This window comes from Nannospalax galili, unplaced genomic scaffold (assembly GCF_000622305.1).
Source record: "Nannospalax galili isolate Female #2095 unplaced genomic scaffold, S.galili_v1.0 scaffold1805, whole genome shotgun sequence".
NCBI lineage: Eukaryota > Metazoa > Chordata > Mammalia > Rodentia > Spalacidae > Nannospalax > Nannospalax galili.
In genome coordinates, this window is record NW_008352317.1 from 136,605 (window position 1) to 151,205 (window position 14,601).

Sequence of the window (14,601 nt, forward strand, 5' to 3'; positions counted from 1 at the left end):
CCCCAATATCCCAAGTTATGTCCTCTTTTGCCCTTTGTTTGCCTGAATGTATGTAAGTGCACCACATGCATATAATGCCCACTGAGGCCAGGTTTTGGATCCCCTGGAACTGGAGTTACTGACTGCTGTTAGTGACGATAAGGGTGCTGGGAACCAAACCCAGGTCCTCTGCAAGAGGAGCCATCTCTCCAGCCCTTTCTTTGGCACTTTATAGGCTACAATTATTGAAACACCAAGAATTTCTAGCCATGCTGTGTATGGTCCAAGTGCCACACCCCCTTCCCCCAAAAGCTGATTGGCAACTTTATCCCACTGTGGGACACTAACAGAGTGTAAATGTATCTAGCCATGTTTGGGAAAATGGCTAGGGTTAGGGTCATCAGGAGGAACCCATGATTGAACCCTGGCATCTCTGTGAGAAATCAGAATACACCTGTTCTGTGTCTCTTGTCATATGATGCCCTGAGCCTCTGCTAGCGAGAAGCCATAAGCTGGCAGGCACCTCAGACCGCCAGAACCATGAACCCAAAGAATTCCTGTATAAAGTTAGCCAGTTTCAGCTATTTTGTTACAGCAACGAAAACAAAACAAAACAGTTACATTAGCCTTTTGGGGTTACACTGCCATATGCTCACATAATGACAAGTAAATGGTCTTCAGAAAATAAATTTATCATCTATGCCTATGTTTAGATTATTTCCAAGAGTCTTTGGGTTTGTGATGGGGTCTCACTGTGTTGCTCAGGCTGGCCTTGAGCTTCTGGGTAAAGCAGTCCTCCTGGTCTCAGCTTCTAGAGTAGCCGGGACCAGGTATGCCCCACCATGCCTGACTCTGTTCAATGTTGCAAGAACTAAACAGTTCTATATTCAGTGGTGTAACAAATTTTAATTCAAAATAGACATTCTGAAAATTAAAAAAAAATAAAATAAAGTCCAACAAGCTCTGAATTTACAAGAGTACACCAATAGTCACAGACCAGTTTCACAACTGCCTCAAAATGCACATTTATCAATTACATGCAAGTGTTTAATTTTTAAAAAATCTATGTAACAACACTGCAGGACTTCCCAGAGGCCATCAAACATTCCAGATACTCTACCTAGAGGTGGGCAGGCCCCTCTGATGTACATCACCAGAGATGACTTGGACATGGGTGAGTTGGTCCTCATCACCAGTTCTGGTGCTTTATTTTAAACCATGAAAAACCAAGGTTTGGCATCTGAAGGACTGTGAAGATTATCAACGCCCTATCCCATTCATCTGGACAGCTGAGCCAGAGAAAGCCTGTTTCTCCAACACTAATACATCTATCCCAAGATATTCTAACACAGATGGAGCTCCTCACCTGCCCATCACCCTGAAACCTGTACTCCATCTCAAGTAGTGTTACATGCAGGACAGGACTCCATGTGTGTCACAGCCCTTCCCCTCTACGAGTTCATGAGCAGTTCCAGGGAAAGAAGTATTTGCAGCGTTTTCTCAGTTTATTCTAAAGGCACTAAAAATTTATTATCTTACCTTTGAATGGAGAAATGACTTGTATCAAAAGACAAAAGTCTGCACCAGAAAGTGTTTCTGCTCCTACAGACTTTATTTATAAAGCAACACTTGATTATTTGCTATATACCAAACTTTGGGCTCAGGATATTTTTAATAAACAAAAACATTTGGTTTTTCTATGAATTATAATATTTTAAAAATAATTTTCAGAACAAACCTGAAAAGGTATAAATCAAATCTGCAATCTCATCAGCAAACGGCATTCAGATTCAGCAGAAGTTAATGCTTCAAAGTATATTCTTAGGGAGCCATACACAGCACAGTGCTCACTTCTCTAACAAGTGCTGTCACTAGCTGCTGTCTGTAAAGCTGAGGGCAAGCAATGCTTTAATGTTCTGTTAATCAAGTGTTTTCAAACAAGCAGAAATGTCCTAAAATGAAAAAAAAAAAACAAGTATTTGTAGATCCCAGGTTGCTACTATTGATACTGACACTCCTGGGCAAACAAGACGTGCATGGAATACCAATGATTGAATTTACACGACAGGAAAAAAATCACGAGAAACGGTTGCAAATCAAACTGCAGGAAACAGTACATCTGAAGTATTTGCTTTCTTATCCAACATCTTTCTGAGCACCTGGAACACCTTGAAGGGCCTCAGACACTGAGAACACAGTGAGGAGGGCCTCCAGAGTCACCGGAAACCACTGCCTAGGACTTCAGGCTTACTCTATAACAGGTTTTGTGATTCATACTCAAAATTCAATCTGTGTTTGACATTTTTAAGTTCAGACATATCAAAACCTAGAAGTACAGAGGGCTTGTGAGTTTTTATTGCTTTCATGCAAATATACCTTCTTTTTCCAAAAAATGAAGCCACGTCAATTTTCCACACCCACAAGAGTGAAGACAACAGTTCCACTTCTTTCCTACTAGGATATGGTCGCTTATGGAAATAATCTCTAAGAAACTGCTTCTTGTCCTCATAGGACCGGCCTTCATACTTACTGGGATCTAACACTAACACCTGGAGTGAGTCATCACTGGCCCCTGGTCCCTCTGTCCTGCTTTCATTCCTCTGTCTCTTCAAAGGTACAGCACTCAGTCCTTTCTCTGGACCTGGAGCTGCATCAGTGTTTAGGCTGAGTGGAGGCTCTTCCCCATCCCTCTGGCCTTCTGCCCCTAAATGGCCTTCAGGCAGCTTTCTCTTTACAGGAACAGCAGAATCAGGAATCACTTCCCCATTGACTAACAGGAGTTCACTGCTCTCAATAATACCTGGCTGGACTTGCAGGTCTGAGCTGCTATCCTTGGGAGCACTTCTACACCGCAGCAAATGGACAGCAATGGCTGCCAGGGTCATATTTCCAGTGTAGACCCCACAGCAGTGGATACACTTGAAGGCAGGAGACCTGAGCATTGTGTGGACTGTAGGCATGACGTGGTGCCTCTCCTTCAGATGCAGCTCATAGGCGTCAGCAGTCAGGAATGTGCCAAAGCAGAAGGGGCAGGTCAGCTTCTGTTTACTAGGCATCTTTGGCACAACCTCAGGCTGAGGCCTCACCTTAACATACACAGGCACCAGTGACTTGGAGTGTATCCCAGCAAGGATGGCCAAGTACACCTCCCGTTCCCCGAGTTTCTCTCGTGGCAGTATGGTGATGAAATCAAGATGGGGGAACAGGAGGTTGCCATTAGCATCCAAGTCAAGCTGGAAACCTCTGTTACTATAATCCATAGACAGCCTTTTCTTGCCCAGATGCTTAGTCCTGCTGTGTTCCACAAGGCCCCGGACATCATGGAAAGTACATGGACAAAATAAGCACCCCAAGCCATGCATGAGCAAGTGGTGCATCAGTTCCTCCTGCGAGACCAGGCATTTACAAGAGAGACAGCGCACCGTCTTCTCCCTCATCCACTTCAGAAATGGGGCACATGCAGCCAGCTTTTCAGGTTCAAGTTTCTCACCAGACTTGGCCTCACTCTGCTTGTGAGCTACTTCCATGTGAACCTGGTAGACATTGGAAGGGAAGAGCTCATTGCAAACCTGGCAGAGCTGGGACTCACTCTGCTTGTGAGCCACTTCCATATGAACCTGGTAGACATTGGAAGGGAAGAGCTCATTGCAAACTGGGCATGTTTTCCACTGCTTGGCTTGTTTGAGTGCCTGGTTCGCATCTGCCATAGGAGAAGTGGCCTGAACAAACACACTAGGGGCAGTGCTCACTATCACCTGTGGGGAGGGCAGGCTGGGCAAGGAGCTGGCCATCTGTGTGCCAGAGCCTGAAGGCAAGAATTGCACAGGCACCTGGGGTGGTGCAACAGTTGCAAGGCCTCCACCAGAGGTCACAGGCAGAGTGACAGACACGGGGGCCAGGGTATAGGTGGGGATCCCATTCACCTGTTTCCCTGTGGGAATGAGTTGTCTGAGAATAGAGCCTGAAGTAAGGAAGGTAGTGTTCTGCGAAGTTCCAGCTCTCACTGGCTGGCTCACAGGCAGGATGCTGGTGCTGACAGACTGACTGAGCTGCAGTACACCAGGCCTAACTGGCGGGCCAACAGGAAGGACTCCTGATGTGACAGGTTGACTGAGCTGAAGAACACCAGAGTTCACACCCTGGTTCACAGGGACAACACCTGAGGGGACCGTCTGGTTGGAGGAGAGCAGTCCGGGTGGCACCACTTGGCCTGCAGGGAGAACCCTCAAGGGCACTGTCTGGCCAGGAGGGAGAACCCTCGATGGGGCTGTCTGGCCAACAGGAAGAACTGCTGACTGGACCACCTGGCCAGTGGGTAGGACCCCAGAAGTTGCTGTCTGTCCAGGGATCACCCCAGCAGGGGTCACCTGGCCTGCAGGAAGGATACCTGACGGGACTGCCCGACCAACAGAAATCACCCCTGGAGAGGCAGCCTGCAGAACCCCAGGGTTGACAGAGGGTCCTGCAGGTAGGACACCAGGCCCCACAGGTCTGTTTATGGGCCCCATGGGCTGAGTGAGGGGTAAAACTCCAGGGCGGACAGCTTGATTGATGGGGCGGACAGCTTGATTGATGGGAAGAATGCTTGCTCCAACAGACTTAGTCACGGGACCAACTGGTTGAGTCAGGGGCAGCACAGGAGTATTCGCAGGCTGATTAAGTGAAACACTGTGGGACAGAAAGACAGGTGGGGGAGCTGAGGGCTGCAGGGTGAGGCTGCTCTGGCACACAGGCAGAGGGCTGGAGACCAGAGCTACTTGAGACTGGGCAGTGGCAGGAGGGGAATGTGTAAGGTTCCCAGAAGTGCCCTGGGCCACAGTCACTGGCTGCACGGTGCCTGGACTTTGACTGTTCTGCGGCAAAGCAAGGTGAAAGCAAGGAGGAGGGGCTGCAATGCCTGGAGCACTGCTGTTTGGTGGCAACGCCAACCGGGCAGCTGGTTTTGGCGCAATTTGCATTTGCTTCAGAAGTCCAGTTCTCTTGATGTGTTCTGAAATCACAGACCTCAGCTTATTCTCCAAGTCCCTGTGTACATCAGATGTCAAAATGTGGTACATCAAGGCATCCTGACTACCGGCGTTGGCGCTGCATTTCTTACAGTAGTATTTGTCAGATGGTGGGATCTTATCCACAGAAAGAGTATCATTTGCTTTTGGTTGCTCTCCTGTTTCCTCAGACCGCAGACCAAAGTAGGAGTTAATTAAATAATGAAAATGGGCCACCAGCACGTGCTTCTTCATGCTGTAGTACAAAGTGTTGGAAAAGTTACATTTTAAGCATGTGAAACTTATCACATCACTCCTTGATGTCTTTGCCTCACCCAGAATGTTCACAGTGTAGCTCTGGACTTTTCGAGCAGGTGCATGAAACATCCTGAAGTGCTTGCCCACCACCCTGGGCTGCGAGGCAAATGGGCAGTTGGGGCAGGGGATCAGCAGCTCCTGGTCAGCCTCATCTTCATGGTAACGATGTAAATGATTCTTGAGTGAAGTGAGCACCTTCGTCGAGTACTTACAGAGGCTGCAACAGTATGGCTTTGTTCGGTATCTCTGTCAAAAGAAAAGAAAGTCTTAGGCAGAGTATGAAGTTACAAGAGGCTTCCATTCTGTATTTTTCACATTCCTCTGTGCACTGCAATGACATAAACCCAAGGAGCAATGTGTTCTCCCAGCTGCATGTTTAAGCTGGTGGGCCATGTCTGCAGTCCCTTTGGTCTGGACTTAGCCTCCACCATGGTGGGTACTCAATGTCCCATGACTAACAAGCAGTGTCTAGGCACAGTTGTACTCTAACAAAACTGTGTTGATGGGTACTTATTCCAATTCCATATAATTTTCACGTTCCATATAGTATTGTTTGGCGGGTTTTTTTTTTTTTTTTTTTTTTTTGGTCTTTTTGAGACAGGGTCTCCCTGTAGCCCCAGCTATTAGAACTCACTATGAAGATCAGGCTGACCTTGAACTCACAGAGATCAGGCTGTCTCTGCCTCCTAAATGCTGGGATTAAAGGCATGTGCTAACAACTAATCTTAGCTTATGGACTATACAAATACTGGATTTAGGCCAAAACTCATGGTTTGCTGACATCTAAAAGCTATCTCCTAAAACCACAATCTCGGCACTTCACCTTGTACTGAACTTTGAATTAAGGGCATCAAGAAAAATAAACTCAATTTTCTACAAGTTACTTTCCTCTTCCTCACCTTCTTCTTTCCCTTAGTTTTTTATTCCAAATTCTAAAACTTGTGGAATTCATCTACAACTAACTGACCTGGCATTTGACTTGTTAGACCCATCTTCACTGTCTTTTTCATTGCTCATTCCCTGAGACAGTAAGAGCCAAACAAGTAAATGGTGCTCAGCACATGCAGGTAGCCCAATAAACTGTAACAATAGCAGAGAAACGCCAACAGTGCCTACGCAGAGGTCCAGATCTACAACACAGCACTGACTATACAGAATTCTATGTAAAACCATGAGCTGCATTAGGAAGCCAGGCCTGCGGCACAGGCTTCTAATCCCAACTACCGCTGAGGCCAGAAGATGAAAAGCTAAAGGATGCTCTAGGCAACTTGGTAAAATCCTGTCTGGGGAAAAAAGTAAAGTAAAACAAGAACTAGAGGTAGACTAGTAGTGGAGCACTAGCCTCACATGTGCAAGGCCCTAGGCTCAATCTCTAGTACTACAAAAAAAACAAACGAAAGAATTCAACAAGTCAAGGTCTAAATACCACTTACATTACGGAGTACTATCACATTCTTTTTTTTTTTAATTTATTATTTTTATTTTATGTGTACTTGTATTGCCTGCATGTAGATAAGTGTACCCGTGTTGTGCAATGCCAGCGAAGGTCAGTAGAGGCTGTCTGATCCCCTAGGACTGGAGTTATGGACAGTTGTTAGCAGCCATGTGGGTTCTGCAAGAACAACCAGTATTCTTAACCACTGAGCCATCTCTCCAGCCCCAGGAGTACTATCACTTCCAGTCTCATGAAGATTCAGAGACCCCAGAGCATGTGAACCACAGAACTCCTTTTTCTGTTCCACAATGAGGATGCTAAGACCAAAGCAAACTAGACACTTCCCAATAGGCCAATAGCAAAGGCCCAGGGCCTCAGACACAAATAATTAACTGCTGTCAGTTTTCTGAATGCTGCACTAAGGCTACACTACATTTGTTTAAACACAAACAAAAATAATACCTTTTTTCCTCAATAATAAATTAGCTTTAGCTTACTCTAACATTTTCACTTTATATACTTAATCTTCACAACTATTTTTGCAGTGCATGTGTGGGTGTGTACACATGCAGAGGCCAGAAGTCAACATCAGGTCTCTTTCTCAGTTGCTCACAGTGGAGACAGGGTTTCTCACTGAGCTCCAGTGATCCCTCTGCCTACATCCCCTCCCCTGATGCCCAGTGTGCTAGGCTTATAAATGCATGTCATCACCTTGCTTTTTCATAGGTGCTGAAATTCTGAACTTGGGTACTCTTTCTTCAGTGGCAGGCACTTTACTGCCTGAACCATCTTCCTAGCCCCCACTTTCTGGCTTTTATAATACAAAACAAGCAGACCAATTCCTTAAAACACAAACATTGTATACCTGCATGAAAAACATTTTCTCTCCTTTTATCTTTATTCCACATGCTTTTACTTTTAATTTTCAGTACTGTTTTTATTTCCAAACTTTTGTTAAAAGTTGGGACACATGAGGCTGGAGAGATGGCTCAGACTGTTAAGAACACTGACTGTTCTTGTAGAAGACCCGGGTTCGAATCCTAGCACCCACATGGCAGCTAACAACTGTCCATAACTCCAGTTCCAAGGAATCTGACAGCCTCTTCTGTCCTCCGTGGGCACTGCACTGCACAACACGGGTGCACTTACCTACATGCAGGCATAACACTAGTACACATAAAATAATAAAAAAAAATTTTTTTTAAGTTGGGACACACACGTACTTCCACCTAGGCCTGTGCAGGGTTAGGATCAGGACCACCATCTCCTACTTCCCATTCCATCCCAATGGAGGGTCTTTGGGACAGTAACACCAAGAGCTGACTTCCTGGGCTGGCAGTATCCTCCTCTGGGTCACTCCTGAGACCATCTGGAGCTGTGAGAGGTTGCTGCACTTGCTAGGAACGTGCTGTGGTGGTTTACCTTGTCTGCTTTCTCTCAACATAGACAGGTTCCAAGCAAGTCAGTGTACCAGGAACACAGCTCTAAGTCTATGTTTTCAAGCAGCCTGTTGAGGTTACAGAAAATTCAGCTAGAGAAACCTCAAGTGTCTTCTTCTAGATGCCATTCATACTCTGTGACTTCACCTCAAACCTAAAGCAAGGGTCTTCAAGACCTTAGTCCTATTTTTTGTTTTTTTTTTTTGAAATAGGGTTCCTATCTAAGCCTGAAACTTGCTATATAGACCAGGCTGGCCTCACAGAGATTTACCAGCCTCTGCCTCTGCCTCCAGAGTGTGATATTAAAAGAGTGTTCTACCACACCCTAAGTGAGGTTCTTGATGTTGTAACAGGTACTGCAATCATCCCAGCATTTCATCAATATCTTCTCAGTAGCTTCCTCATTTGTGTGACAACTTAACAAAACTCCTCAAATAGTGGGCTTCAAAATACCTGTTGACCTGCTGGTTGGACCAGAAAGGGGATATATATGGATAGAGAAATACTACTTTGATATTGGGATGGGGCTGAGCATGTAGGTCCAGCAGCAGAGCCCTTGCTTAGCTACGTGAGGCCCTGGATTTTGTCCCTAGCAACACAAAAAGAAAGAGAAACAGAGAGCAGAGACAGATATTTGGATGATGATTACTAATAAAATGAGGGTGTTCGGGAACACTACCAACAAGTAAAATATGGAAAACTATGTATTTCTCCAAACAGTACTTTCCCATTTGCTTGCAAAGCAATTTAAAAATGTATCTTGGAAAAGGAACTGGTTCGTAGTATACCTGTAGTATACTGGCAGCATGTGTTCACCAATACACTGCAAGACCATGGGTTTCTCAGTGTCAGAATAGAGTACTTAAATTGTGGCCTGCACTGTTGTTCTCTACAAGATAATTTTCTCCTCAAACTGTGTGTGTTTTACATGTATGTGTGTGGGTACACATTTGGTGTGTGTACAGAGGCCTCAGGAGGATGTCAGGTGTCTTGTTGTCATTCTCTGCCTTACTTTTGCTAGACAGGGTCTCTCGGTGAACCTAGAGCCAGGCTGGTAGCCTCCTGTTTCCACCTTTCCACAGTGCTTGGGTTACAGGCTCAAATGTGGCCACACCCAGCTTTTTACAGGAGTGCTAAGGATCCAAACTCTGGTCCTCATGCTTGTGTAGCAGGCACTCTTACCCAATAAGCCGTCTCCCTGGCCCCTATCCTCAAATATTCTGAGCCTGGGACTGATTTGGCCAGCTATGTATGAAAGTCCATTCAGACATCTGTTTCCAGGAGAGAGGTCTTTATTTTCAAATCTTTTTGAGACAGGGTCTCCCTGTAGCCCCAGCTAGCCTGGGACTCTCTATGTAAACCAGGCTGGCCTCAAACTCACAGAGATCTGCCTGCTTCTGCCTCCCAAGTGCTGGGATTAAAGGTGCGCACCACCACGCCTGGCACAAGAGAGATCGTTTTTTAAGGCAATATCACTTTGCTTTAATGAGCACTACACCATGCGTAGTATTTACAGATATCAAACATTTCGTAAGACTACCATCCACATAGAACACTTTAAAAAGTTACTCTAGGGGTTGGGGCTTTAGCTCAGTGGTAGAGTGCTTGCCTAGCAAACGCAAGGCCCTGGGTTCAGTCCTCAGCTCTGGAAAAAGAAAAAAGACAAAATAACAAAAAGTTACTCCAAAATACTGGATAGAAATCAGTCCATTCTTATTAATATAATAATAAATTTGAGCTCTTCAGTCAGTATCCACAATATATAAAATTTAATTTATAAAAACTATTTGTAGACCTGCAAGACGGCTCAGTAGGCAAAGGCACTTGCGACCAAGCCTGATACCTAAGTTCAACCCAGTAATCTACATAATAGAGAAGTCTGAGGAAATATTAAAAAATTCAGAAAGCTATTCCATATTTAGCCATATTTCTTTTTTTCTCTGTGGTCAATAGTTGATCGTTTTCTGGAGGGCATCCTACTACTTCCCTTTGTCTGGGATGAAATACAGCTCAAAAATATGAGGAAACGGAGTGCGAAATCCACAAACTCTGGATGTAGGAGCCTCTGGTTTCAAGAAACATTGTTCTTGAGCTGTGGAGATGGGGAGCTGATCTCTGATGCAAGCAAAGGAGCCTCAGGACTAATAGCAGACACCCATTTTGATCAGATTTGCCAATTATGTCTATATCCCCAAGTACCACAGGTATCCCAAGTCCTCAGATCAGGATTTCATGAGACACCCCAAGCTTTTGTTCATGGAAGCCGCCTCTGGGATCACATGACCTGTTAGTTCCAAGCAACCAGAGTCACATCACTCCCTTCCTGTAAGTGACATCAGCTTGCGACAGTGAGATCTTGTACAGTTCTATGGGAAACCTGTTCCCTTGCTGCCCTGTAAAGTATTTTAGCTTCAAAAACTATGCACAGATTTCTCTCTTCTATGCATGGCAAAGACATTTGTTGGTCTGGAAAAAGCTTCTGGATATAGCCATACTGATTACTAGACAATGGGCAAAAAAAAGCTTCAGGACTCTGAGAAACACAGAGAGCCCCACAGCCAACAAACTCTAGCAGAGCCTGGATGATATGGTTGAGAAGATCCACAGAGCAGTTAACAGTACTCAGCAGCTTCATTGCATCTGACCAAAAGCAGGGAAAATAGGATCTGCAAACAGAATTTCTGCAATAGTAGTAGCACCAGTGACTACAAGTCTAATTCCACATCCAACCCAACAATTCCTCATTCACACAATAGACTAGTAAACACTCTTACATATATGTCTTGTAAACCAAGAGCACATTACAAGATTCCACTGTTCTTTTCTTTTAAAAGATTATTTACATTGATTTAAAAAAACTGGTTCATCATCCTTTTTTCATAGATGTATACAAGGCACTTTTATCACATTCATCCCCTCCAGCCTCTCATCCCCTCTCCTCCTGTTACCTAGTATACCCACCTACTATACTTTAAAACTACTGTCCTCAAATACACAACATGCTGTGGGTCTGGAGACAGTGATTAAGAGCACTTACTGCTCATGCAGAGGATCTACGTTCAGCACCCATATCACGAGGCTCACATTTGCCTCTAACTCCAGTTCCAGGGAATCCAACACCCTCTGGTCTCTGTATGTACATAGTACGAATAAACTTACACAGGCGCACATACACAAATAAATGACAAATCTTTTTAAAAACCTGCAATATCTGTTACCCTCTACCTCAAATACATCCCCTTCTCCTTTAAAATCCTTTTTAAACTTTTTGTTTACCTAGAGACAAGAGAAACAGAAACTGTATGAGGAAAAGAAAAACTCCCAGAAAACATAGTGAAGGATTTCACTGAAGCTTCTATAGACCTTGACAGGCTCCTCAAAACACTGACATGGCCAGATCCCAGCACATGGGCAGCAGAGGCAGGTGGATCTCTACAAAATGAGTTCCAAGCCAGCTTGGGTTACAGAAAGACCCTGCCTCACAAAACAAAATAAAGCAAACAAAAAGCACTGACAAGGGCCCAATAGGCACATATATGTTCACAAAAAGCAGCAGACCAGGTAAACCACCACAGTGAGTGCAACAGCTTCTCAAAGCTCAGGAGTGACCCAGAGAAGGATGCTACCAGCCCAGGAGGTCAGCTCCTGATGTTACTGCCCTGAAGACCCTCCACTGGGATGAGATGGGAAGTGGGGGATGGTGATCCCGATCCTACCCTGCTCAGCCTAGGTGGAAGTATGTGTGTGTGTGTCCCAACTTTTAACAAAACAGCTTTTAACAGCTTAAAAATAGGTGAGAGCATATGAAATAAAGATTTAAGGAGATAAGATATTTTCATGCTGGTGTGAACTATTTTAAGCTAATTTTTTTGGGGGGGTCCTTTTGAGACAGGGTGTCCCTATAGCCCCAGCTGGCCTTGAACTCGCTATGAAGACCAGGCTGGCCTTGAACTCAGAGACCAGCCTGCCTCTGCCTCCCAAGTGCTGAGATTAAAGGTGTGCGCCACCATGCCCAGCTTAAGCTAATTTTTTATAAAAGTAAATTTTTTAAATATTTTATTATTTTATGTGTATGAATGTATTGCCTGTATGTGTGTAAAACCACCTGTGGCATGCAAATGTTCTCGGAAATCAGAAGAAAGTGTCAGATTCCCTTGGAAATGGAGTCACAGATGGTTGTTAGCCACCATGTGGGTGCTGGGAACCAAACTCATCTCTCTAGCCCCAAAGTCAAGTTTTTTCAAAAGGTTAAATTTATAAAGTGAAAATGTTAGAATAAACTAATTTATTGAGCAAAGAATTTTTTTTTTCAATTGTAGTGTAGCCTCAGTGTGCAACGTTCAGAAAGCCAGAGACAAGAGAAACAGAAACTGTGTGAGAAAAAGAAGAAAAACTCCCAGAAAACATAGTGAAGGGTTTCACTGAAGCAGTGAAACAGTTAGCAGCTGTATCCTAGACACTGCCTCACTGTCTCACCCAGGACCATTTCCAGCCCTGCAAGCTCCATGCCAATACAATGTAGACTTTTTTATCTTTTTAAAAATATTTTATTATTTTTATTTTATATGTATGAGTATATTACCTACATGTATGTAAGTACACTCGTGTCATGCATTGCCCAGAGAGGTCCGAAGAGGATGTCAGACCCCCTGGAACTGGAGTTATGGACATTAGCCACGATGTGGGTGCTGGGAATCAAACCCAGGTCCTCTCCAATAGCAGTCAATGCCCTTATAACTGCTGAGCCATCTCTCCAGCCCCGCCTTTTTTTTTTCTTAATCTTTTATACAGTGTTTTTACTGTACCTTTTCTATGCGGAGATGTGATCACATGTAAATACTTCCACTGTGTTACTAGCTGCCAGCAACGTTCAATACAGTAGCATGCTGTACATGTCTATAGCCAGGGCGTGCAGTAAGCTGTTCCTTGTAGATCTGGGTAAGCATGCTCTGTTGTGTCAGTGTGGTTTGTTCTCACAACAATGAAATCACCTGAGGACATATTTCTAAGAAAACATTCCCATCATGCAGCAATGCATGCCTCCATACATAAACCAGCAACAGCCGTTATTATAAAGAACTATTTACTGTACTTAACTGTATGCGGTGCACTTTTAAATGGCCAGCTGCACAGGCTTGTTTATACCAGCATCACCACAAAAATGTTAACACACAACATTTTCAGTCCCATTATAATCTCAAAGAATCACCCTTGTACATGTGGTCTCCCATTGACTGCAATGTCATTAATGAGGTGTGACTAAGCACATAATGCTACAGCATTTATTCAGAGAATTAAATCAGTGGTCCTTGTTATACCAGTTACTTCTTATAATCAAGGACAAAACTTTGCTACACTACACTATGCCTGTAGCAAACTCTGGCAGCACTGACAGTCCTATAATAAACAACTCTTGAGTTCTACTTTCCTCCCATCTTTTTAAGCAGCTCCTCCCACTGATTAGCCAGCAGTACTGGTAGACATGATGTTCTTTGGGGCTCAAGTCACTTGCCACTAATGAAAACCAAATACAAAAATACATACCATTTTCTTTCCAGAAGGTTCCCAAAGAGAAACATCGCCCCATGATGTATTATAAAAGTATTTCTCTCCTGGATCAAAGCCTTTAAGATCCTTTAAAACAAACAAATAAAAAAGACCATTATGCAACAATTCATAAGTTACAAAATAAGTTACAAGAGCCTGCCTAGCAGATCTGAGGCCCTATGTACAATCCTCTACTACCAAAATTTAGCACCTAATAAATCTACATGAGCAGAAAAAAGTAGTCATTAGCAAATTTTGACAGGATACCCACTAAAGTATGAGAGCCAAAGAAAAGGTTTAAAGTTAAAACTACAATTTTATAAGAAATAAATGAGGAGCTAGAGAGGTGGCTCAGCAGTTAAGAGCACCAACCGCTCTTACAAAGGTCCTGGGTTTGGTTCCCAACATCCACATAGTGGCTAACAACTGACGATAAATAACTCCAGTTCCAGGAGATCTGACACCCTCTTCTGGCCTCCACGGGCACTGAATGATATGAGTGTACTTACATACATACAGGCAAAACATACACATAAAAATAAATAAACTGAAGGAAAAAAAGAAATAAACAGATGAGATGGCCAAAAAAAATTTTTATCTACATTTTGTATTTGTAAATGAGGCCTAAATGTACATAAGGATTCTAAAACTCGTGAAGCTTTGTGAATACACATAAATAAATGTATTTCATTGAGAAGAATTTTTATAGTACCTTTAAAGTGGCACTTTGGCACTATTCAATCCACTTGTCTTAGAACATGAAAAGAGAAGTGTGTTTTTATCTTTCCATCTGATTACCTTTCAGGGCAGACATTTTAGCCAAGATCCAAAAAATACTCCAAGTTTTTTCCAGCCAGAAGTAGTCATTTTTTTGCTCAAAAAAAAGGGGGGGGGGGGG

General features: G+C 43.8%; 1 protein-coding gene and 1 pseudogene across 6 annotated transcripts in view; both read right to left on the minus strand.

Moving 5' to 3' along the window:
- Nucleotides 1-1,008: 1,008 nt before the first annotated feature.
- Adnp2 (ADNP homeobox 2) overlaps nt 1,009-14,601 on the minus strand; it is a 32,102-nt gene continuing 18,509 nt past the window's right edge. For 2 of the 6 annotated variants that reach the window (XM_029554155.1, XM_008849246.3), the window contains exons 3-4: nt 13,701-13,790; nt 1,009-5,528 (exon numbers count right to left, since the gene is read on the minus strand). In XM_029554155.1, coding sequence (XP_029410015.1) covers nt 2,232-5,528; nt 13,701-13,790 — 3,387 coding nt within the window. In that variant the 3' untranslated portion in view covers nt 1,009-2,231. Of the gene's footprint in view, nt 5,529-12,961; nt 13,162-13,700; nt 13,791-14,601 lie in introns of those variants that run through there. The other 4 variants (XM_029554156.1, XM_029554158.1, XM_029554159.1 and 1 more) reach the window with 4 other exon arrangements.
- On the minus strand, nt 9,944-10,945 carry LOC103746974 (annotated as a pseudogene).